Source organism: Antechinus flavipes, chromosome 1, assembly GCF_016432865.1.
Source record: "Antechinus flavipes isolate AdamAnt ecotype Samford, QLD, Australia chromosome 1, AdamAnt_v2, whole genome shotgun sequence".
Lineage (NCBI taxonomy): Eukaryota > Metazoa > Chordata > Mammalia > Dasyuromorphia > Dasyuridae > Antechinus > Antechinus flavipes.
In genome coordinates this window covers 674,811,615-674,836,489 of record NC_067398.1, presented here as the reverse complement: position 1 = coordinate 674,836,489, position 24,875 = coordinate 674,811,615, and the positions used below count along the sequence as shown (strand labels likewise).

The window sequence follows — 24,875 nt, the reverse complement described above, 5'->3', positions numbered from 1 at the left end:
CCCCTGAGTTTTCTTAACTTGATTCCAGGCTCACAAGGCATTAAGCGGCAGAGGCAAGGTTTGCACTCCGCTCTCCCTGCTGGGGGTTAGGGCTCACCGCTGGATTACATTGCCTTTGATTCCATCTTCTGATGTCCCTTTGGCAAATGATCACTGCGTGTCTGCTCATACATTGCCCTAGTTTAGGGATCTGCCTGTCTCCTGAGGCCCGCTGTGGTGGGGCTGGGGGTGAGGAATTCACTGGTCACAGCAGGGCCCTCCCTTTCGGGGACCCTTCCTGCACAGCTCGGGCCCCTGCCTGCTCTCTGCAAGGTCCCGGGTGTTGGAGGCTGTACAGATGAAAGAATGAGCCCCTGCGCTGCCTTTCTGGAGTGGACAGGCTGGTAGGGAGAGTTGGGAAAGACCCTGGCGGATCCTGGATGATAGATAGCTGGCAGGGGCCACTCCCTGAGCTGGTTCTGGTTTTGGTGAGCCGCGGCCATCCCGGGCCCATGGGGCTGCTTTCCATAACTCTGGATCTCGAGCTGAGTTGGACTGGCCGGTTCCGGCGGATGTTTGGAAGCCTCTTCCTCCAGCTGCAGCAGTGTCGGGAGTGGCCGTTTAATAATTAACAGGCCGGGAGCAGTGCCTCAGGCTGGGCCCGGGGGTTTGGGGCGGGTGCTCCTGTCAGGCTCAGGCTCCCTTGCCCCTGGTCCTTCCTCGGGGCGTCGGGCCTGAGCCTGTCCGTGTTACCGACCAAACCCGCTCTTTGTTTCTGACCTCCAGGGCGATGTTCACGGGTGGGATGCGAGAAGCCAGCCAGGACATCATTGAGCTGAAGGGGGTGTCGGCCAAGGGCCTGAAGCACATCATCGACTTTGCCTACAGCGCTGAGGTGACCCTCGACCTGGACTGCATCCAGGATGTCCTGGGCGCCGCGGTCTTCCTGCAGATGGTGCCCGTGGTGGAGCTCTGCGAGGAGTTCCTGAAGTCGGCCATGAGCGTGGAGACCTGCCTCAACATCGGCCAGATGGCCACCACCTTCAGCCTGGCCTCCCTGAAGGAGTCGGTGGATGCCTTCACCTTCCGGCACTTCCTGCAGATCTCGGAGGAGGAAGACTTCCTGCACCTGCCGCTAGAGCGCCTGGTCTTCTTCCTGCAGAGCAACAAGCTGAAGAGCTGCAGCGAGATCGACCTGTTCCGCGCGGCCATCCGCTGGCTGCAGTACGACCCCGCGCGCCGGCCGGGCGCCAGCCAGGTGCTCTGCCACATCCGCTTCCCGCTCATGAAGTCCTCGGAGCTGGTGGACAGCGTCCAGACCCTGGACATCATGGTGGAGGACGTGCTTTGCCGCCAGTACCTGCTGGAGGCCTTTAACTACCAGATCCTGCCTTTCCGGCAGCACGAGATGCAGTCTCCGCGCACCAGCATCCGCTCCGACGTGCTCTCCCTCATCACGTTCGGGGGCACGCCCTACACGGACAACGACCGCACGGTCAGCGGCAAGGTGTACCACCTGCCCGAGCCCGGCTGCCGCCAGTTCAAGGAGCTGACGGAGATGGAGGTGGGCTGCAGCCACACCTGCGTGGCCGTGCTGGACAACTTCGTGTACGTGGTAGGGGGCCAGCACCTGCAGTACCGCAGCGGCGAGGGCGCCGTGGACATCTGCTACCGCTACGATCCCCACCTCAACCAGTGGCTCCGCATCCAGGCCATGCAGGAGAGCCGCATCCAGTTCCAGCTCAACGTGCTGTGCGGGATGATGTACGCCACGGGCGGGCGCAACCGGGCCGGGAGCCTGGCCTCGGTGGAGAAGTACTGCCCCAGGAAGAACGAGTGGTCCTACGTGTGCTCGCTGAAGCGCCGCACGTGGGGCCACGCCGGAGCCGCCGTCAGCGGGAGGCTCTACATCTCCGGGGGCTACGGCATCTCTGTGGAGGACAAGAAAGCCCTGCACTGCTACGACCCCTCGGTGGACCAGTGGGAGTTCAAGGCCCCCATGAACGAGCCCCGCGTCCTGCATGCCATGGTCAGCACCAGCAGTCGCATCTACGCCCTTGGGGGCCGGATGGACCACGTGGACCGCTGCTTTGACGTGCTGGCCGTGGAGTACTACGTGCCGGAGGCCGACCAGTGGACCACGGTAAGCCCCATGCGGGCGGGCCAGTCGGAGGCCGGCTGCTGCCTCCTGGAGAGGAAGATCTACATCGTGGGGGGCTACAACTGGCACCTGAACAACGTGACCAGCATCGTGCAGGTGTACAACACGGAGACGGACGAGTGGGAGAGGGACATGCACTTTCCCGAGTCCTTCGCGGGCATCGCTTGCGCGCCTGTTCTCCTGCCGCAGATCACCGCGCAGAGATAGCCCTGGGAGGCCCCCGGGCCGCGGCCCGGGTGCGCCTCGCCATCTGCACGCGGCTTCCGGCGACGGCTCTGTGGGTCTTGTCTCGCTTTGCCAGTAACTCTCTGTGCCAAAGGCCAGGGGAGAGCGAGGGCCGGGGTCAGGAGTGTGGATATCCGTCCCCGGGGTCCCTCCTCTTCCTCTCGTCTAAGATTCTGGCAGTCGGGGGAGCCGAGAGCTCTTGCCAGGGCACTGGGCCGAACGTGTCATGGCTGAAAATCGCATCGCGGGCTGCTCCCTCCCCGCCTCCTCGCTCACCATTTCTTCACTCTGTTTGTCACAAATGAGAGAGCCCCCATCCGACTTTTGTTTTAGGCCATTAGTTTTACTTTGCTTCTTTGTGTCCTTTTTTTCGGCCCCGTTGTTTCCGAATGAGTCCAGACATGATTTCATTAGTGTTGAGTGGCTCCCCAAAGTTGTCTCTCCCCCCTCTCCATTCCAAGTTGCTTTGTGCGTGTGTTTCTAAAATAAATTTAACCAAAACTTTTATAACATACGGACCTCCAGGAGCAGAAAGAGACTGAAATAGTTGAGGTTTATGGATGATGAAAGCGCATTCTTGCCTCTCAATAAGTGAGTTTCTCCCGATGCCTGAGATGCATGGAGATGTCAATCTGCAGAGTGCAGTCATGAGCCCGTCCCCCGGGGCAGTCGCTACCCTCCCCGAGGAAGTCATTCCTGCACCTGGTTCCCTGCCTGGCTTTAGAGCCGCCTTCCTCACCCACTTTTCTCAGTGTAAACGAACAACCAAAGACAGCTCTGGAGATGGCCGAAGTCCTCAAAGGTCATCGGTTCCAATCTGTTTTTAAACTTGCCCAGTAAGTTCTGGACGGGGTCTTAATGGGGAGCAACGGAGAAGCTTGTTTCCCAAGCCCTGGAGACCCGTCTTATTCTCCTGTGTCCCATTTACTTTCAGTTACCTTCCCATATCCCCTTCGGGTCAAAACCTTATTGATTTCTCTTTTGCTCATCATCATCATCTTCATTTATTTCCCCATTTTGATAGCTCTCCAAGGTTTGCAAAGCAGCATTTTTACTGACCACTGAGTGAGCACAAGTATTTTTAACCCCATTTTATAGATGGGGAAATGAGGTTCGGAAACAAGGAAATCGCCTGTGCATTCAGGTGGTTAGTGAGTTGCCGACTCAGAACTTGAACTCGGGACCCTGGATCCCAAGAGCTTTTTCTTCTCTCTTGTGGTGCAGTAGACAGGAATCCCTCGAATGTCTCTGACTTCTCTTCCCACAAGGATTCCAACCCATTTCTTAGCCATCTCTGTTCTGTTGGCTAAGGCTCTGAAGGACGGACCCGATGTTACTTAAATAAAAATTTGTATCCTCTTGAGGTAATTTTGGATGTCTCCTTTGATACTAATACTTGAGGGATAAAATCTCTTTGTAGGCCGGTACCTCCTGTCTTACAAGAGTCATTTTTTCTCCCTGTGTCTATTTTTTTTTTTTTTTACGGTTTGTGCGGCCCCACCGTTGACCTCTGAAAGGTCTGCTAATGCTTGGCCCCAGCTATTTTTCTCTCCCCTCTCAGCATGTTGGGGATCTTGTGTCATGGAAAGAGAGGTGGCCGGGGGAGCCCCTGCCCGGCTAGGGGGCACTAGCAATGCAGCTGCAGCCACCCTGAGCGATCTCTGCCAACTTTTGGAAAATGCAGTCAAATAAAATTCTTATCCAAGGGTGAAATCTCTGGCGGCAATATTATTTTCAGACTTTTGTTTTTGGAGGTTCATCTAATGTCGGTTATGTTCTGTTGTTAAAATTCCTCTCCTCGTTTTCATGCTGATCCTTTCTCTTCCCTCCCCTTCCCCCCTTTTCTTCCTTGCCACTCGACCCAGAGAGAGGTGCCCCCTGTGGCGCCACATGCCCATCACTGGGTGTCTAGAGGGGCACGATTCCCTCCCTCCCCTTCCCAGAGCTAGCTCGTTTCTGGCTCCAGAGGCCCGGTGGGGTGGGGGGTGTGAGTTCAGATTGGGGTGGCTGAAGCGGCGGGGGAGGAGAGGGGGGACTGGCCTGGTCCCAGGAGGTTGAGGTTGGAGAAACTGGGCAGGCCCCAAACCAAGCATGAAGTCATTTGTCCTTCCATATGGACCGAAGGGATATTCTGTGCAAGAGAGAAGCCCCCCCCCCTTTTATGATCTGCCTCCTTCCTCGCTGATCTGCAGAGAACACGCAACTTATTGGTTACATGTTTTTCGAGAATGTTTGACATTCATGGACATTCTTCCAAGACCAATGCTTCTGGGATCCTGCTCTGAAGCATACATCCGCACACAAGACCCTGTGCCAGCAGGCTGGGCCCTCCCAGGCAGTGGGCCCAGTGCCCCCGGGGGGCCGAAACGGGGGAGAGGTGCCAGACGGGGACCCTGGCCTCCAGGTCCTGATCTCAGGCTCATGGGGGGGTCCTTGCTGGGGAGCCCCCGGGGGTGCCTCCCCTGGAGCCGTCCTTTGGGCTGCGAGGAGTAAAGGGCGCCGGTCCCTTCGGCGGGGCTGGGGCCTCCTTGCCAGGTCTGAGTCCCCCAGCTCAGCTCGCACCTCTGAACATCTTGTTCCCGAACAGCTGGCAGAGGTGTGGGGGTGGGGCCTTCCTATCTAGGGGCAGATCCATTACCCAGGGATTGTGCAGAACAATCTCGCCTGGTTGGTGGAATGCCTTTCCCCCCTGGAAGAGAAGGGAAAATTATTTTTTGTACTGTAAACTTTAAAAGCTAAAAAGCTGTTTTCAATTTACCAGAAACTGCCTTGGAACTTAACTTTGCAAACGTTTGTGTCCTTCAAAAAAAAAAAATCTACCCCAAACCACCAGCAATTGTTTTTTAAAGCTTTTCTCTTCATGTTAGTGCAGAGGGAGGATTTAGGGGCTTCCAGCCTCCTGCCTATCCCTGATGGACATCACGAGGCTGTGGAACGGATGGCCGTCCTGAGTGGGGACAGAGACTGCGAGAACGCTCCCATTCCAGATGTCCTGTTTCTGCGCAGCTCTGGGCTCAGCAAGAGCAGAAGCTTCCCTCTGCACCTGGGCTCTGGCTGTGGGAAAATGCAGGGTGTCCCTGGGCCAGCTTGATGTAGAGAGGGCTCCCCGCCCTCTCCCATCCGCCCGTCACCCCCCAGCTGGCGCCGAGTCCAGCCCTGGCTCTGGTAAGGCTGGGCTGGGGAAGAAAGCTGTCGTGCGAGGCTGAGGAGGCCGAGGGGGGGAGGGCTCCGATGGCCTCTCTGGCCAGCACTGGGCACGCGCCCCTGGGTGCAGATCTTTGGCTCCATGCTACCCAGAAACCCTCCAGATGCCGTTCAGATCAGCTCAGTGCCAGGTGCTAAGGGTCCCAAGACAAAAATGAGCAGTCCCCTCACCTTCAGAAGCTTACATTCCACAGAGACCCTCACTTTCCCATTACCCATAATTCTTTATTATTATTATTTTTATATCTTTTTATTTACAAAACATATGCATGGGTAATTTTACAGCATTGATCCTTGCAAAACCTTCTGTTCCAATTTTTCCCCTCCTCCCTACCCCCTCCCCTAGATGGCAGGTAGTCCCATACATGTTAAATATGTTAAAGTATAAATTAAATACAATATATGTGTACATGTTTATACATTTATCTTACTGCACAAGAAAAATCTTATCCACAATTCTTGAGAGAACCTGCAAATATTAGCAATAATAATCTGTAGCACCTTATCATGTGCAAACCTCCATCTTTAACCCACTCTATGAGGTAGTCACCCCTATTTTGTAGATGGGGACACAGGCTTAAACAGGAGACTTAGGACCAGTACAGCCTCTCGGGTCTGGGACTTCAAAGGCCATCTAGCAAAACCCATTTCATAGGTGGTGAAAGTGAGACTTGGAGATGCAAGAGACTTACCAAGATAGCAGAGGTTTCGAAAGAGAGTATGTGAAGGGTATAGTGGCCAGCAGGTGGAATTAATCCAACTAATTGAGTCAGATGTGAATTTGAGCTTTAGGTCTTAATGCTTCCAAACTTGGTATCCTTGTTTCCTTAATCTCTTTATCTGTACACTACTCACCTTTCTGGATTTTTGTAAGGGAAGTTCTATGTGAGCCTTAATCTCTATTAATGTGAACACTTGTAACTCAAGAGGCAGCCGATGGCCCAGTGGATAGGATAGAGCAATAGTCCTGCATTCAGAAAGCCTGAGTTCAAATTCAGCCTCAGATATTTCCCTCGTTGTGTGATGTCACTTAATCTCTGCCTCAGTTCCCCATTTGTAAAATGGGAGTAACAATAGCACCTACCTTGTTATCTCAGATGAGATATAAAGCATTAGTCCCTGGGGACATAGTAGGTGTTTAATAAATGCTTAATCCCTTTCTTTCCCTCCCCCCCACCCCATTATTTAGCTAGTAAATGGCAAAGCTAAGACTCAATGTGTCTTATTAAAAAAAAAATTCACTACTATCTTTTTACTATATCCCACCAGACTCCTTAGAGAAAGGGGCCCCAGTTATTGTTTGGTATCCCCTTCCTCCCCTTGTCCATCACCTTTTTCCTAGGCTGAGAACAGATTGTGCTCCATTGGTCTCCAAAACTTTGCTGTAATTTTCCCTGATGTTCTCAGCATCCTTAAGATGCTTAAGGAGTCCAGGCTCAGAAGGATGTGAGAAGCTGTAACCTTGGGACCAGAGAGGCAGCTTCTCTGCCCTTGCTCAGTTTGGGTACCGAGATATCTGGGGGGTGTCAGTGGGTCTGGGGGATAGGACTTTGCTCCATCCTCATTCCCTCCTCCACCCCCCTCCCACTGTTGAGGGAAAAAAATCAGCCCTAGTGTATGATGACAACTAACTATGAGTCACTGCAGTCGCACTGAGCAGAAATCGTGCTACAGGCCCGGGAAGTACCTGGCTGGCACAGGGAAGCCCACTGGAGCAGATGGAGCAGTCACTCTGTGGACCCACGGACCGCCCACGCTTGCCCACCCGCCACTTGCTGCCGCCAGGGAGCTGTCATCTTGGGCGCAGATGCTTTGGGTGCCTGGGAATGTCTATAAAACAAGCTGGAAGTGAAAGGAGGGAGGGCCCTCATCTCTTGGGGCAGGGGGGGTATGGGTGGGAATTGGGGAGCTGCTTCCTTCTGGCTGTCGAGAGAATAACTTTGTCATCTTGGGCAAGTCACTCCCCTTAATCTATAAAGTAATTTGCAAGATGCCATCCAGCTTTAAAATCTCATCAATCATAAGATATTGAGCTCAAAAGTAATTGATGACACAATGTCAGGGCTGGAAGGGCCCACAGAACCCAGGATGTCAGAGCTGGGAGGGCCCTTAGAACCCAGGATGTCAGGGCTGGGAGGGCCCTTAGAACCCGGGAGGTCAGAGCTGGGAGGGCCCTTAGAACCCAGGATGTCAGGGCTGGGAGGGCCCTTAGAACTCAGGAGGTCAGAGCTGAGAGGGCCCTTAGAACCCGGGATGTCAGAGCTGGGAGGGCCCTTAGAATCCAGGATGTCAGGGCTGAGAGGGCCCTTAGAACCCAGGATGTCAGAGCTGAGAGGGCCCTTAGAACCCAGGATGTCAGAGTTGAGAGGGCCCTTAGAGCCCAGGATGTCAGAGCTGGGAGGGCCCTTAGAACCCAGGATGTCAGAGCTGAGAGGGCCCATAGAACACACCAATCAGGTATAGAGAGACCTGCCCCTGACTTCTTGACACAGAGAGCTCTCATATGAGGAAATTTTCTCGGAACTAGCCCAAGTCAGCGCCTCCCCACCATGTCCCTCCATAGCCCCAGGCTCCAGGGCCCCTTGCCTGCCAGCGGGTCAGCAGTGGTGCTGGTGGCCCTGTCACTAGGGGCACCTCCTGCTGGGCACTGCCCCCCCCGGCCCTCAGCCTAGGCGAGGGGGGATGGCACACTGGGGCCAGGCCGGGCTTCCCTGTGGGCCCAGGTTGCCACCAGTCTGTGCTCTCTGCAGTTTGGCTTAGCGTGGTGGGCACACACACAGATGCATTTGTGTGCAGATCCACCGGGCACGGCACAGGGGTAAGGAGTAATTGTGTGATTTCATGGTCCGAGGGGACTTCCAAGGAGGAGACTTCCAGCATCAAAGCCGGTCAGCTTCTTCTCGAAGGCAGGGGGAAGCTAAGGAACCTGTCCCACGTGACCCGGTCTGTAAATGTCAGATGGGGGCCTGGAATCTGGGGCTTGTGGATTCTGAAGCCAGCTCTCTAACCATCACACCACCAGCCCCTCTTTAAGGCACACAGAATTCATACTTGGCAATTATGGGTGGAGGGAAGAAAGGGAGACGGCGCCTGGAGCACCAGCCAGGGCCCGTGCGTGGTGGGGAGGAGGTGGTGTTTCAGCTGGACAAGGAAGCAGCGATGAGGAGATGAGCCATCCAGGCGTGGGGGACATCTTGTGCAAAGGCACGGAGAGAGAAGATAGGATGTCAAGGGACAGCAGAGCCGGCCAGTTTGGCTGGACTGGAGAGCTCATGAAAGGGAGTAATGTGTTAGGAAGCTAGAGCCATGATGTCAGAGCCAGAAGGGACTTTGGAGAACGTGGAGTCCAAACCCCTTGCTTTATAGATTAAGACTCTCGGGCCAAGAGAGGGGGAAGTTACATCCTTGCCCAAGGTCACATAGCTCCATGTAAGTGTCAGAGGGAGGTTTGTAATTGAGATTTTCCCACTCTCAAATCTGGGGTTTGCTTCCACATTTTCCTTCAGTTTTAGGAGTTTCTGGGTCCCTAATCTCCCTGGGGTTTGCCCACAGTAGTGGAGGGGGGGGGTGTTTCCAGGGCCAGATCTTCCTCCTTGTACTGATGGAGCAATTTCCCAGGCTAGACCCAAAGATCAGAGTATCACTTTTCTGGGACCATCTGCCCCCAGGATGCTCCATTTCAGGGCTATTTAGATTCAAAGGCTCCCCATGTTTTGAAACAGGAAGAGCTTTTGGAGATGTAGTCTAACTCTCCTTTTGTAGATGGGGGAACAGACCAGAGAAGGTTGATGACTCTGAACACCCACTCGGCTCTTGCTGAGGGCCACTCACTCTCTTTTCTTTTTACTAGGTTCCCATCACCACTTTTGGCCCCTCTTCCAGGACCTCCGCAGGAGGAGGAGGAGAAGGAGGAGGTGACGGAACCTTCCCGGGTCTGGCCTTGAAAGGAAGGAAATGGATCTTTTTTCCTGGCCTCATTACTTGTGGGGCTGAGATGGTTTTAATTAGGTCTCCCTGGGGCCCTGTCTGGAAAGGAGCCTTCATCCAGCAGGGGATTCAGTCTAGTTCATGAACCTCTCACGTGGATGGAGTTTGTCTCCAAGGGTTCCGTTCCTGAGTGACCTGATGGGGTGGAGCTCGTTCATCCTGGACAGAAGATGCTGGTACATCCGTTCCTATGGCTGATCCAGGGCCAGAGGAAGGTGGAGATGGCCAAGAAGTGAGAATGATTGACATAGATGGGGAATGGAGGGGAGAGGCAAGGAGAGAAGATTTCTACTTCTACCTCTGCAGACTCAAAGCTGGATCTCCTCCGGACACTTCCCCCCCCCCCCACTTCCTCGTAGTTGTGGGTTCAAGTCACCAATTTTTTTTTAGGCTGTGAAGAGAGCCCTGTTGCTCCATTCTGGATGAGATATGAAGATAAATAAATTAGGATTCCCGCTCACAAGGAATTTGTAGGCTAGTAATAATCCAACCCCTTCTCATCCCCCTGTCTGTGCACCTGCTGAATTCCTGCTCATCCTTTAAAACTCTCTGGAAATGTTTTAATTCACTGATTGAAAGAACATTTATTAGGCACCCACAGTGTGATACAAAGTCAGCCAATCAGCCAACCAAGCATTTATTAAGCATATATGTACCAGGCTTTACAAATATCTGATTTGATTCTCACACATCTATCAAGATAGATGTTGTTATTGCTTCTATTTTACAGTTGAAGAAATCACAATAAGTGATTTGCCAAGGTCCTGAGTTGTGCAAAAATGCTTTAGGATGTATCTGAGGTAAAAGTTGGACTCAGGCCTTCCTGACTCCAGGCCCAGTGTTCTATCTACAGCATCCATTAGTCACCATCAAGTCCAACTTTCCTGATGAGGAAACAGGTTCAGAAGTGATTTGGACAAAGTCACACAGGTAGCATCAGGAATGAACCTAAGTTCTCAACTCTCCCATACTCCCCTGCCTCCTTCCGTTTAACTGAAGGACGGGATGATTTGTCCGACATTTCCCCCTCCCCGCAGTTGGTAATGACCTTCTCCATTGGAGCTCACTTTGATTGCATTGGTTTTGGATGGTACTTATTTGTGAATATAACCTTTCCTCCCGATAGACTGTGAAGTCCCAGAGGAAAGGATGGTGGCATCCCAATTTTGGATTTTTCCCTTGTTCTGGGCATAGTGCCTGGCACCTCAACAGATGCTTAATAAGTGTGCCGATTGAAATATTTTGATGATTAATAATGATTGGTGACATTTGTGCTTTGCATTGACCTCTCTGGCCGCTTTTCCCCTCCTCTCCCAAATGGAACATGAGGGAGGGGGATAAGCATTTAGTAGTAGCTCCTAGGTGTAGGCACTTTCAGGTAGAAGAAAAGATGATAGAGCAGCGTGCCTCTGTCTGACCTTGAAAGAGAAGAAATCTCTCCCTTTCCTGGATTCTCTGCTTCTGGGATGTTAAGGATTTTTATTATATGTCCTTGCACTTCTCTCTGGAAAGGACAATTGTCTCGATCCTTGCAAGGGTTCTGGGAGGGAGGGGACTGTTATTTCTGCTTTGCGGATGATGGGAGTCAGAGAAACTCCTAACTTGCCTTAGCTACGTCTGGCCCTTACGCCTACTGTAGGCCTGTGCAAAATCTTGTATTCCAAACTTGTTCTCTCTCCCTTCCATCTCCTCCCCTAGACAACAAGTAACCCAATATATGTTAAAGATGTGCAATTGTTTTTATTATAGCTTTTTATTGAAAAAACATATGCATGGGTAATTTTTCAACATTGACCCTTGCAAAAACTTCTGTTCCAACTTTTCCCCTCCTTCCCTAGATGGCAGGTAGTCCCATCATGTGCAATTTTTATATACATATTTCCACAATTATCATGCTGCATAAGAAAAATCAGATCAAAAAGGGAAAAAATGAGAAAAAAAACAAATAAAAAAAGTGAAAATACTCTGTTGTGAGCCACCTTCAGTTCCCACAGTTCTCGCGCCCATATAGCTATTTGAGACTCGCAAAGCCTTTTACCCGTGTTCATTTGTTCCTGACCACAGCACTGGGAGGTGAGGGCCAGAATCTTCCTTTGACAGATGAGGAAACTGAGGCACATCGTCCCCCGGTTTCTTGAGGAACGAACACCTCGAGGCCAGGAGTGTCTCGTTGCCTGAGACGTTCCTAGAATGGGTTTTTTCTTTTTTAAAGCACCGATGACGCGCTGTTTCTCTGCCGTAGACCTATGAGACAGTGGAGTCGGAAGAGACATGAGGATTCGGCGTGTCAGAGCTCACCCAGCTCAACCCCCTCGTGGGACTGAGTAAACAGACGCAGAGAGGGCCAGGGCTGAGGGGGCCTTGCTCCAGGGGGTCCCGAAGAGCCGCGGGAGGGAGACTCGGGGGCGCTCGCGGTGCAGCGGAAACAGACGGCCGGCACACCTGCTAAGGGGCTGGCTGGAGGGGAGAGACCAAGGTACGAATCAGGGAGGAGGCAGCGAGCGCGGAAAAGAGCCAACAGATGGGAGAGGGCAGCAGCACTTTCAGGAGGGTGTGGGAACGAGCGCGCAGGTGGCCCGAAGCGGAGAATGGCAGGAAGGCGCGTGCCCGCGCGTGCCCGCGCGCCCCCGCCCCTGCCCGGAGCTAAAGAGCCCGGGCTGCTGCCCCCAGCCGACAGCCCGGGCTGGCGCCGCAGACGAGCCCGTGGCGCCTGCGCCTTAGCGCTTAGCGCCCTCTCCCTCCCTCTCCTCTCCGTCTTTTCCCTGCCGCGCAGGCGTCTTCCCTCCGGCTCTGCGCGCGGCCTGGTGCGCCTGCGCGAGGAATCCGCCGGCGGCGCTTGCGCGCTGCGGCCGCCAGCGGCCCGGCCCGGCGCCTGCGCGGTGGCCTTCGCTGGAGGAGGAGGAGGAGGAGGAGGTGGAGGAGGAGGAGGAGGAGGAAGGGGAGGAGGAGGAGGAGGAGGAGACGGGAGGGGAGGAGAAGATGGCGACTTCGAACAATCCGCGGAAATTCAGCGAGAAGATCGCTCTGCACAACCAGAAGCAGGCAGAGGAGACGGCGGCCTTCGAGGAGGTGATGAAGGACCTTAGCCTGACGCGGGCGGCCCGGGTAAGAGAAGCCCCTTCCTCACCCCTCCTCACCCCCCGCTCATCCCTCCCCTCATCATCCTCATCCTCCCCCTCCCCGCCCCCAGCGGGGGCGCGCACGGGAGGTGCGCGGGCACGAGACGGGAACGCGCGCGGCCCCGACGGCCGCGGGGATGGGGGCGGGGGGCGCCGGGGGAGTGACCCACTCTGAACTGGCGGAGCAAGTGACCCCTCCCCCGTGGAGTCCAGGGGGTGTGTGTAAATACTTGACCCCTCCCTCAGGGGGGATCTCGGGGGGAGCAGGTAACCCTTCCCTCACGGGGGGATCTTTGGGCCCTCCCCCATGGGATGTTTTTGGGGAAGCAAGTGGTCTCTCCCCAGTAGGGGGGTCTTGAAGGTTAGCGGGAGACCCCTCCCCCATAGGAGTCTGGAGGAGGAAGCAGGTGGGCCCCGCCCCCGCAGGGTACTGGGGTGGGGGGACAAGCAGGTGGTCCCTCCCCCTGGGAATCTTGGAGGGGAAGCAGCCCGAGGTTTTATTTTTTTAAGTGGGGGAGACAGGTGTTCCCTGCCCTAAGGGTCCTGATTGGGAGAAGCCCCCCGTTCCCAAATAGCATCCTGAGATGACAGGTGTCCCCAGTCCGGAGTGCTAAAGCTGAGCCAGGGCTAGGCAGAGTCAAGTTCAGCTGCCATCTCTGGGGCACAACTTGCAGAAAAGCGCTGGTGAGGCACGTTTTTTTTAAAAAAAAATGTAACTTTTAATTGATGTGCCTATTTTTGTTGCCAGAAAATTCTACTTTTTAGAGTCTGTAGGTATGTATTTTGTGCGAAGTCAAGTTCCTTATGAAGGCTCCAAGGCGCTGGTGAACCCACCGGTGCTTTCTTCCCCAATGTGGGGGACAGGTGCAGGTAGCTCTGCCCCTCCCGAGTCCTCTGTGAGCAGGTGCCTCCCCCCACGGCTGCACTGGGCCCTAGGCGGGGGAAGCTCTAGAATTACTGTTGCCTTGATCCTATTGGGTATTGCTTGGGGTGGGGGAGAGGATGCAGGTGCCTTCGTTGGGTCTCATTCCAGAGAATACCCCTGTTTCCCGGGCCAGGAGAGGCAGCTGTGGTCAGTGTAATGCTTCCTAAGGCTTTTGAATATCAAAAAATTTCTTAGTCCCTACCACCCTTCCCAAATCATGGTAAATGTATAATTTGTATCCAGTGATTTGAGAGAATAATGACAAAACTCCACTATGAATTCAGCATCACTTTTAAATGACTATGTATTTTAATCACAGTAGCATCTAACATATTTGGAAAAAAATACATATGTATGAAACATTTTTTCAAGTCTATAAAAGATCTGTTTGCTTACTTATGGATTTGATGATCCCTTGCCTTTCTTGCAAATAACTCCATGACCACCCTCTACCACCCAAAAATGTTGCTCACAGATTGGAAACTACTAGACTAATTTGAGTCAGGAAATCTATTTTCTTTTTCTTCTTCCACTCCTTTTGTTAATTGTATATTTAGCCATTTAGCAAACATGTGCCTTGGTTCTTTCATCTATCAAATTACGTCTTCTCTGTCTATTGGCCATTGTGAGGCAATAAATAATAAAATGAGGTGAGAGACCTTTGAAAGATTAAAAGTGACATAATAGTAGTATAAGATCTTCTTGTTAATTTTACAGAGCGTTGGAGATCCTGTGTCTTATATAGTTCTTAGTGATAGCTGGGAGGCTAGGAAGCTCAGCTTCATCCAGAAGGGTCTGCATCGGGTCCCCTTCCTGGCTGTGGTTGCCTGCTTATAGTTTTGCTCCTTGATATCTTCACAGTGAAGCAGGTACATGCTGGTTACCCAAGGAAACCACTTGGTAATGGAAATATCATTGAACTTGGAGTCTGGAGATTTGGGTTTGAGCCTCAATTCAGCATATTAGTCAGTTGGTTCAGGCTTTGTGCTGAGCAATGGGGATACAAGGATTGACAACAACAACAACAAAATAGTCCCTGTCCTTAAGGCGCTTATTTTCTAATATAAAGAAATCAACTATGCGACCCTTCCACTTTTTGAGCCTTGTAGTTGTCTCATTTGTAAAATGAAGCCAGTAACATTTGTTCTACTTGTCTTAAAGGGTTATTTCATAAAAATTGGACTATGAGTGTAAAGCCCCCAAATTTAAAGTATTACATAAATGCTTACTGTTGTGGTAGCTCCCCCTCTCTTTCTCTTAGGGTGCTTGAGCTGTGGGTGAAGATGAGCTATATTTATTATAGGAAAGGTATACAAATACCATTTTAATGCATCTACTTATGTTATTCCTGGGCTTTAAAGCAGGCTTTTGTGCTTCCTTATTGCCTAGAGGTTCAAAGACAAAGGCCTCAGCCTGGGCACAGAAGGGCCTTCCTCCTATAAGGCTTCCTCCCATCTTACCAGCTTTGTTTCACATTCTCCCTCATGTACTCTGCACGTCCATTCTGCCCACTCACACTCATCAGGGTCTGCAAATCTCTCACTTGCTTTATTGCAATACGGGCCTCTATTTGGCCTCCCGTCCACTCTCCATTTGGCGGCCCCAGCATTTCTGGGCTCTCCTCCCTCACTCTTGCCCATCCCCCACATACTGCCCAATTGGTCTTCCCAAAGCACAAGTTGGACACGGTCCTTCCCCTTCACCATGAATTTCAGGGGCGCTCGAGCCTTTGAGAATAAAATATAGACTCTGTTGGCAGACCAGAACTCTTTACCATCTTGCCATACTTGACCTTTCTAGGTTCCTTTACACCTTCTTCCCCTTTCCATTCAGTTTCCATTCCTTATAAAAGCCCATTCTACTTGGTGCCTCACCTTTCCTTGCCTTGGGTTCTTCTTCCTTTCTTCAGCCTCTTAGAAGCCCTGGCTTGTTTCCAAGCTTAGCTCATGAGCCACTTTCTCCAAGATGCCTTTCTTGTTGCCCTCACTCCCAAATTACCTAATATTTATCTTGTTTGTACTTATAGATGTATATAGTTCCCCCCATTAGAAAGCTCCCTGAACATAGAGATTATTTTATTTTTGTATTTGTATCTCTAGTATCTGGCACAGAGCAAGTACGAAGTAAACTCATGTTGGTTGATGACCATCTTCTTGTTTATTCGTGCAGATTGTCATCCATTTTAGACAGTCAGTAAGCATTTATTAAGCACTTACTATTTGTCAAGTATGGAGTGGGCATACTATATACTAGATGCCGCAATGGGCTTGGAATCTGGAAGAGCCTTTTTCCTTGGTTCAAATCTGGCCTCAGGGACTTGCTGGTTGTGTGACCCTGGGCAAGTCACTTAGCCCTGTTTGCTTCAGTTTCCTCATCTGTAAAGTAAGCTGGAGAATAAGCAGCAAACCACTTTAGTATTTTTTCCAAGAAAATCCCAAATGGAGTCATGAAGAGTGGGACATGACTGAAGAGACTCAATAACATTCATCTACGATGGGGAAGTGGGAGCATTAAGAAGGCTATAGAAAGATTTCTTGCAGAAGGTGATGGTTGGAACTTGAAGGAGGCAGAAATAAGGAGGGAGAGCATTCTAGGCATGAGGGAAGGTGGGGGGGATGCCTGGAACTGGGACATGGAATATTAGGTTTGAGGAGCAGCCAGGAAGCTGGTGACACTGGGTGGCAGGGCGCGTTCCTTCTGATCTCACATGGGGAAGCCTTTTCTCTTCTCAGCCTCCTCCCTGAAACCTCCCTCAAGGCCCTTCCTCTTGCTCCTCAGATTTGTTTTTCCTAGGCCTGTGATTTAATTGGTGTAGGGGTGTGTGTGTGGGGAGATCTCTCCCCCAGGGCTGACAGACACCTCTTTTGCAATCTAGGATCCTGGAGTGTTGCTGAGGCCACTGAGAGGTGAAGTAACTTTTTCAGAGCCTTAATCAGTGCATGTCAGGGCTGGGTCTAGAGGTCCATTCTCTGTTTCCTGTGCCAAGCTGCATCTCTTCCCCATCACAGCCTGCCTTGCAGTATACTCATTTGTATACATGACCTAATCCTGTCTCCCCCCTCCCCCCCACTAGATTGTAAACTCCTGGACTGAAGAGTACAGGAGGGCAGAATATCGTCCTTTTTCACTTTTTCATCAGGGCTCAATACAGTGTCTTAATACCAAGTAGGTGCTTAATTAATGCTAGTTGTGTGTTAAATCGTTGCACCGTTTCCAAATTTTCGTGTGCTTTTTGTGCTGCCCTCCCTTTGCTGAAAGGCAAACTCTGCAGAGTTGCTGTGGCCAGATTGGATTGTCAGAGTTAGTGTGAGAACGGAGGGGCTCCTGGCTCATGTTTCTGCCTACTGCCTTCTCGGGGCCTCGGGCAAGGGGCCTATGGTGAAGGTCTGAGGGTTGGGGCCAGTGGGGAGAGATTTTAAACCTCCAGTGCCACTCCTTGGAAGTGTTCTGTGAACAGTGTCGGTCTACCTAGAACAGGTGTAAGCCAAGTGAAGTCATGGGGTTGGAGTCACTGATACTGTTACTCTTATGTTCTACTAATTGTTATCCCTGGTAATTAGTGTGCCTTTAGTTGCTTCTAGCCTTAGGAAACAGCATAATTAGACATTGCAGTATATCTTGTCACTTGTAGGAGCGTCAGGCCAGGTTTTTATGCCCTGTGTTTGTGTGTGTCAGGAGATGGTCAGAAAGGGTTAAGACTTCTTGGCCATCTGCTGGTGGGGAGCAGGGGCTAGGAGAGATTTTGTTTCTTAGCGACTAACTCATCTCTGAGATTGCCAGCTTTGGTCTTATTACTGTATTAATAATGCCTTGCATACAGCAGGAGCTTAATTGAATTGAATTAAAAAAGAAAATGCAGGCTGATTGGTAGCTATGCATGGGAATAGCACTGGTTGTCTAGAGCCCTAGGAGGCTGGGGGGAAACTGGACCTTTGAACTTAAAGACAGTGCTCCAGGGAAGGACTCCCTGCTCTGGGCTCCAGTGTCAGCTTTGGCATTGATCAGACCTGTGGCCTCAGGAAAGCCTCTAGTCTTTCTGAGCCTCGGATACCTTGCTTGTAAAAAGAGGGGGTTCCAACTAAGTTATCTTTGGGGTGCCTGCCAGTGAACCATCAATGAATCTGTAGCATCTAGACCATAAAAGCTGGGAGGGAAGAAAGAGACTGGGCCTGTCCTTCCTCCCCTTTTGTCCTCCACAACCCAACCACCTGAGGATCAGAGGGTCCTGAGCTGGAAAAAAGCCTTGAGATGAGCTAGCCCAGAGCCTGCCTGCAGCAGTGAAGTGACTTGTTTGAGAGGGAGGGTCAGAGGTCAGAGCCCTTCTGTCAGGGCTCTTGGTTTGCCTCTTTCACAAGATCACATCATCATATCATAGGCTGACATAATGCTGTCATTGAGGCAGGGTTATAGAACTAGGCCATTTTACAGATGAGAAAATGAAGTTCAGGAAAGGGAACCGATTGGCCCTTTGAAACCAAACTATACAGGATCAAAATTTAATAATAGCTAGCATTTATAAGGGCAGTTAGAGCACTGGGCCTGGAGTAGGGAAGACCTGATATCAAATGCTGCCTCAGTTATTAGCTGTGTGACTCTGGGCAAGTGTTCGCCCTGTTTCTTCATCTGTAAAATGATCTGGAGAAGGAAATGGCAAACCAAGCACTCCAGTATCTCTGCCATGGAAATCCCAAATGGAGTCATGGAGTGGGAAATGACTGAATAATAGCAAAAAAGCATTTATTTCTATAGAACTTTAGAATTTGTAGTGTGCTTTATGTGGATTACTTTATTTGATCCTGGAATTTGAACTCGGGTCTCTGATACCATGTCTTTTATTTATGTCTATGCTACTACTCTATGATCTTAGAACATTTTTCACTGCTGACTTCTCTCTTTCAGTACTTATTGTGTTCTAGGGTCTCTCCACTCAGAAGTTCTGTGTTTCATGGTCAAGGTTTCTTTCCAGCTCTGACTTTCTCTCTAATTTTCATTAGATCCTGTGGTTTCAGTGGTCCTCTTGATGCAAATAAACCAAAGCTATATGTCCAGCTCTAATTTTTCTCTGGAAGTAAGTCCTAAGCTGATTTCCACTAACTAATTCTCTCACTAACTGCCTTTTTGGGCATCTAGATATCAGTGCCCCCTAGGCTTCTTAAATTCAACATGTTCAAAACCAAATTCATTACCTTTCCCCTCAAACTCTCCCCTTTCTCCATTTTTAATTAATTAATTGATTGATTAATTTTTAATACACATTGCTTTATGAATCATGTTGGGAGAGAAAAATCAGAACAAAAAAGGGGAAAAAAAACATGGGAGAGAGGAAAAAAAAAAGAAGTGAACATAGTATGTGTTGATTTATATTCAATCTCCAGAGTTCTCTCTGGATGCAGATGGCACTTTCTGTCCAAAGTCTATTGGGATTGCCATGGATCACTAATCATTGAGAAGAACCAAGCCTTTCCTAGTTGATCATTGCATATTCTTGCTGTTATTGTATCCAATATTCCTGGTTCTGCTTGTTTCGCTCAGCATCAGTTCATGTCCCCATCTTTCTAATTACTGTCCAAGGTACCACCATCCTCCTCCTCAAGCTTCATTTGTAATCACTCTACATGTTCTGTGTGTTATTAGTAACTCTGTTACTGATGCTACATTAGTAACATTAGTTACTAATCCTACAGGATTACAATTAGTAACTGTTCCTTCTTTCTATTGCCATAGTCTCCACTCTAGTATAGACCCTTATCTCTTTACATCTAGAATTCTGCGGTAGCCTGCTGGTGAGTCTCCCTGCCTCGAATATTTCTCTACTCTAGTCCATTGTGCACCCAGGTGCCAAAGCAGTTTTCCTAAATCACAGATTTGACCATGCCATTCCCCTACTCAGCACACTCCATTGGCTTTCTCTTACTTCTAGATTGAATATAAGACTCTTGGTTTGTCATGTACAGACTCACAATCTGGCCCTTTTCCACCTTTCCAATCTTCTTATACTTTACTTCCTCTGATCTACTTATACTTATTTGCTGTTCCTTGCATGTAAAACTCCATTTCCCATCTCCATGTCTTTGTACCAACTGTTCCTCCTGGCTGGAATATTCTTCTTCTTTACTTCTACCTCCAGTTTTTCTGGCTTCCTACAACACTCAGCTCAAATCCTCCCTTTTAAAGGAGGCCTTTCCCTTTCCTCTCTTCCCTTTTTGACTTCCTGAGATTATCTTCCCTTTACATTATATGTATCTTGAATTTCCATGGTTATTTGCATGTTTTCTTCCCCATTATATTATGAGAACTCCTTAAAGGCAAGAACAATATTTTTGCCTGTCTTTGTATCCTCAATGCTTGGCTCAGTGCCTGGCATGTAGTAGGTGCTTAGTAAATGTTGATTGACTGACTGTTCTGTATTCTAAGGACCCTTTCATCTCTGACATTCTGAGTTTTCTGTTCTACGATTCCTTCTTGATTTGATACTTAGGTTCTAAATTCAAAAGTTTTTTATAATTATGACATTAAATGATTCTGTGACATGCTTGTTAGTAGCACTTTAGTTTTCAATCCTTAGAATTCCTTTGGGCTTGTGTCTGGCAAGCCAGTAGTCCTAAGTTGCTATTAGAATGATTGGATATGAGGTGATTCAAGGCAATACTTGTGATGGAAAGAGCCATCTGCAATCAGAGAGAGAACTATAGGACTGAATGTGGATAAAAGCATGAAATTTTCACCTTTTTGTTGTTATTATTTGCTTTTTTTTCATGTTCCCCCTCCTTTTTATCTGATTTTTCTCCCGAAGCATGGCAAATGTGGATATATGTTTAGAAGAATTGCATACGGATTACTTGCTGATTGGAGAAGGGGAAAGGGGAAAAGGAGAAGGGAAAAAAATTTGGAACACCAGATTTTGCAAAGGTGAATGATAAAAACTATCTTTACATGTATTTTGAAAAATAAAAGCTATTATTATTATTTTAAAAAATAGACTGATTAGATGAACCAGTACTGTGCCTTCTTTTAAATCATAGTCTATTCAATAATTGGCAGCTTGTGGGCACTTGTTCTAGGGCATCCTGGATTTTTGAGTTTGTTTTTCCGGACATGTCTTTTCCTGATGAAGATTCTAATTCCTTTTTGACTTAGGAAGGAATGTAAGAGGCTGTGGTTGAAAACTTAAGCCCCTAGAGCCCTCCCCATCCCCATCCTGGTTTGATCCTTTCTGCACTTAGCTACACAATAGTGGGGTGAGGGGCATGTTCAAGTATGGCCCATCAGAAGCTCAACTCCTTAGTTTTTCCAGTGAATCCATTTCTCCTCATCATCCTTTTTTCCACTGATGGCATTCCCTTTTTTCTAGCTATCTGAGTTAACAATGCAGGAGTCAGCTTCATTCTTCACTCTCTTCCTTCAAGGCCCATCAGTCATTTGTACCACACATACATCACAAACTCCCCACTAGTGCCCATCTTTGTCACCTTTCACTTGCATTATTGCAATGACTTCTTACTCGGCTTTCTTGCCTCCAGTCTTTCCAATCCTTCTTTCACACTGATGCCAAATTAATATTCCTAAATTAAAGGCCTGACCATCTCATTTCTTGGTTTAAGAGCCATCTATGGCTCTCCTTTTGCCTCTAGGCTCAAATACAAACTCCTCTATTTGGCATCTCAAGTCTTTCTCTTTCACTTTTCCTCCATCCATTTTCTCTTCTCATTAAATCAGTCTGCTTTCCATTTCCTCAGTATCCTTCCATCTCCTTTGAATGGCTTGTTCTCTGTGCATGGAATAGTTTCCTTCCTTATTCCAGTCCCTTGGAACTCTCAGGCTCTTTCAAGGTCCAGCTCAGTGCCTCCTCCTTTAAGAGGCTTTTCCTGATTCCTCCAGTTGGAAATGTCCCTCTCCACGTAGTACTTTGTGTATTTTATAAAGCATTAATTGGTATGTCTGTGAAGCTGGTGCACAGCCCAGTAGATAGAATGTAAGCTCTCAGGATGTGGACTCTCTCCCACTTTTCTTTTGTAGGCAGTTTGTCAGTGCTTAGTGACCGATGGGCAACTTGGATATGTTGTCTTTCTAGCTTGCTTGTAGATCATAGATTTGATTTTGGGGTCCGACCCTTTCATTTTACAGATGAGGAAGCCAAGGCCAAGGAAGTTCAGTCACTTGCTCAAGTTGGCAGAAATGAGATTTGTACAATCTGGGTCCTTTTGAGCCTGTCCTCTTTCTCCTGTGTCATGTGTTCTTGAAAACCCAGGGGCATTTCCACACTTCTGTGTGGCTTCAGAGGACTTTCCTGAAACTGGCTGGTAGCTTCATAATATCCAAATGAATACCCACTTGGCAATTTGCCTGTCAAACTATTGTGACTCTCTTGTTAGTCTTGCGAACTCTAAAATGTATGTGTTTTGTGAATTCTCTCTACTCAGGTAGATGAATTGATACCTGGATTCCCATAAGGGTCTATGGGCAATTGAGACAGGAAAGGCAGGTACTTGGAGCTCTGGACAGTTAGAAAGAAGTTTGGGTGATTTTCAGTCTAAAAGAAGATTCAGCTACAAATCAGAACTCCTGTTTTTGATTTGATAATATGTTCCTCAGTTTTGTGACCCGGATCAAAAGTTTCCATTCCACGGCATTGGGTTGAATATCTTCCAGTGTTAACTATTGGGTCTACTGTATTCTTAGAGTCTGCAGTTGAGAGATATGTCCCTGTTCTTAGTAACAGAATTTGTATTCAAACTTTGAAATCAGAAACCTTTCAGGGGTGATTTTCTCATCTTTTTCTTGTCTGGGTTTGATTCAGATAAGTGTGAACCCTTGTGCTGTGTGCTGGGAATAAATTCAAAGATGAAATAGGACAGCCTCTCTCTCCAAGGAGCTTAGAATCTAGTAGGGGAAGCAGCTTGCTTTAATGGAGTTATTCTTCAATATATCACAACCAAAAACTTGTGGTTTTCCTCAGTGTACATTCACTGATGCAGATTGCAACCCCTTTTTGATTTAATAGAGAGCTTGTCTTAGAGTTGCTATTGCTGAAAAATTTATCTTTCTGCAACCATATTGGCGATAGTATCCCTGAACTTAGTTGTTATTGGGATGAAAGGCACAGAATCCATTATCAGAGCCATCCTTTGATTATCAATGTTATTGGAGATAAGATATATACACAAATGTTTTCCCTCTTTACCTGTTGAAGTCCAGCTGGTCCTTTAGAGACCAAATGGTTGCTATGTGAAGCCTTTATAGCAGCCCTACCCTCTCCTTGAAGGACAACGTTCACGGTTTGAGAGGCTACAGTATAACAGATTATATTTGTTCTCGTTGGCCCCAGGAAAAAGGAGGAGAAATGGGTAGAAATTGTGGGGAGATGGTTTTTTTTTTTTTTTTTTGGCTCAGTATGAGGAAAAACTTCTTAATAACTGGAACTGTTCCAAAGTAGAATTGGTTGCCTCAGGAGTTAGTGGCTTCCCCTTCAATAAAGGTCTTCAGACATAGGTTGAATGATCACTTGTTTGGAATTTTGTATGTGATTTCCTGTACAGGTGTGGGTGGGCCTGAGATTCCTTCCAGCTCAGAGTCTGGGGCTATGACAGGGAGTGATAGGGAGAAGAATGATTCAGGAAAATCTTCCTGGAAGAAGTCATGCAATGTCTGGTAAGGGCCACGAAAGGATGGATTTCCACTGATGGAGGTGGGAGGAGGAGAGCTAGTGGGTAAAAATCTACTCCAGGCAAGGGAGGGATACTGTAAACTAAGTGAGAAAGGGTTAAAGAAGAAAAAAAAGAATGACTGAAGAAGTTGGCCAGGTTGGCTGTGGTATCTGGTGTGTGCAGGGGGCTGTGTAAACAAGACTGGAAAATCAAAACAAAAATAACCCAAACAAGACACAATGTGATGTCTTGGATAGAGTCCTGCCTGTAACATACACTGGCAAGTCAGTTAACCTCAGGCGAATCAGTAAACATTGGTTAAGCACTTACTATATTCTAAGCCCTGTTCATAGTTCTTGGGATACAAAAAAGAAGCAGAAAAGGGGGGGTACTTTTGGAAGCTGATGCAAAGTCTGAGGAGATCTGAGTTATAGTGTGCTTTTAATCTTGCAGGGTAAGGCAGACACTTAGTAAGTGATGAGGTAAATGTCCCGGACACTTTCCTTGAGTGGAGGATCTGGGGGGAATGCCCAGATGTCTCTTCACCCCGCACCAGGATGGGCAGAAGTGCTGAGAAGGTCTGAGCTCCCAAGTGGATTTCATCCTGCAGAATGATTGGTTTTTGGAGATCGTGAAGTCCAGGACATAAACCAGAGGGGAAATGAACTTCTCAGTATTTTAGGCAAATTCTCTGACTGTTAGTTGCAGGAAGGTGCCTACCTGCATTGGTAAAAAGGGAGTTTTCTTAACTAAGAGTTCTTCATCTCAATGAAATCCCCATCTTTGTAAATAATGAGAATATTACTTATTTCTGTGGCACTTTGCAGTTAAGTAAGCTCCTTCCTTGTGACTGCCCTATGTGAATGCAAAGTCTCCTCACTTCTATATCTTATCTAAAGGGTCATTTCTCTCTGATTCTCCTCTGCCCCGCCTCAGCAAGTTGTGTCTTCCTTCCCCCTGCCCCAGATCATCTTAAGTCTAATTTGTCTATCCCATACCTGTCTATTTATGTGTTGTCTTCTGGGACTCCGACTGTAAGCTCTGTGAGGGTAAGTACGCTTTGGTTTGATTTTTTGAGCTCTAGTGCTTACTTAGGTACATGCACATAGATACTTAATAAAGCCTTATTCATTGACTGATTGAAAAACTCCTCCCAGATAAGTAGCCTTGTTTTCCCCTTTCTACAAATGAGCAAACTGACCCCCTGAGTGGGAAGTGACTTGTCATTAGTCAGTCCCACAAGAAGCCAAGCTTAGTGACTCAGAGGGCCCTGCTCATTTGTAGGAGTCAGTTGGTAGAAGCCTCAAGTGCCAGGCTAAGGAGCATCATGGCTAAGGAAGAAAAGCCTCTTATGTGAATCCCAGTTGAAAGGGAGCTTGGGCATCTACTGAAGAAAGCTCACACTCTTTAGTGTGCCCTTTCCAGAGCAGCCCATGAAAGAGATGGGACAGAGGGTCAGAGGAAAGCAATCTTTTATTATAAACTTAGTAGTTCAACTAAAATGTTCAAAGACTTTTTAAAAAAGAAACAAAAGTTCTACAACAGTAAGTTCCAAAGTACTATGTTTTTAAACATTGCCTGGTAACTTCAACTTGATAACAGAAAGTTTATTTGCTTCTATGCTTCCTTCC

At 48.7% G+C, this 24,875-nt stretch overlaps 2 protein-coding genes across 5 annotated transcripts in view; both read left to right on the top strand.

The window, feature by feature from the left end:
- KLHL26 (kelch like family member 26) overlaps positions 1-4,078 on the top strand; it is a 43,607-nt gene extending 39,529 nt beyond the window's left edge. Inside the window, exon 3 of the mRNA XM_051972311.1 lies at positions 766-4,078. Within this exon, the coding sequence (XP_051828271.1) occupies positions 766-2,347 (1,582 nt within the window). The 3' untranslated portion in view covers positions 2,348-4,078. The remainder of the gene's footprint in view (positions 1-765) is intronic.
- An 8,429-nt stretch (positions 4,079-12,507) lies between these two features.
- The window catches only part of CRTC1 (CREB regulated transcription coactivator 1), a 118,266-nt gene continuing 105,898 nt past the window's right edge, over positions 12,508-24,875 (top strand). For all 4 annotated transcript variants that reach the window (XM_051972292.1, XM_051972290.1, XM_051972291.1 and 1 more), the window contains exon 1: positions 12,508-12,661. In XM_051972292.1, the coding sequence (XP_051828252.1) occupies positions 12,536-12,661 (126 nt within the window). In that variant the 5' untranslated portion in view covers positions 12,508-12,535. The remainder of the gene's footprint in view (positions 12,662-24,875) is intronic.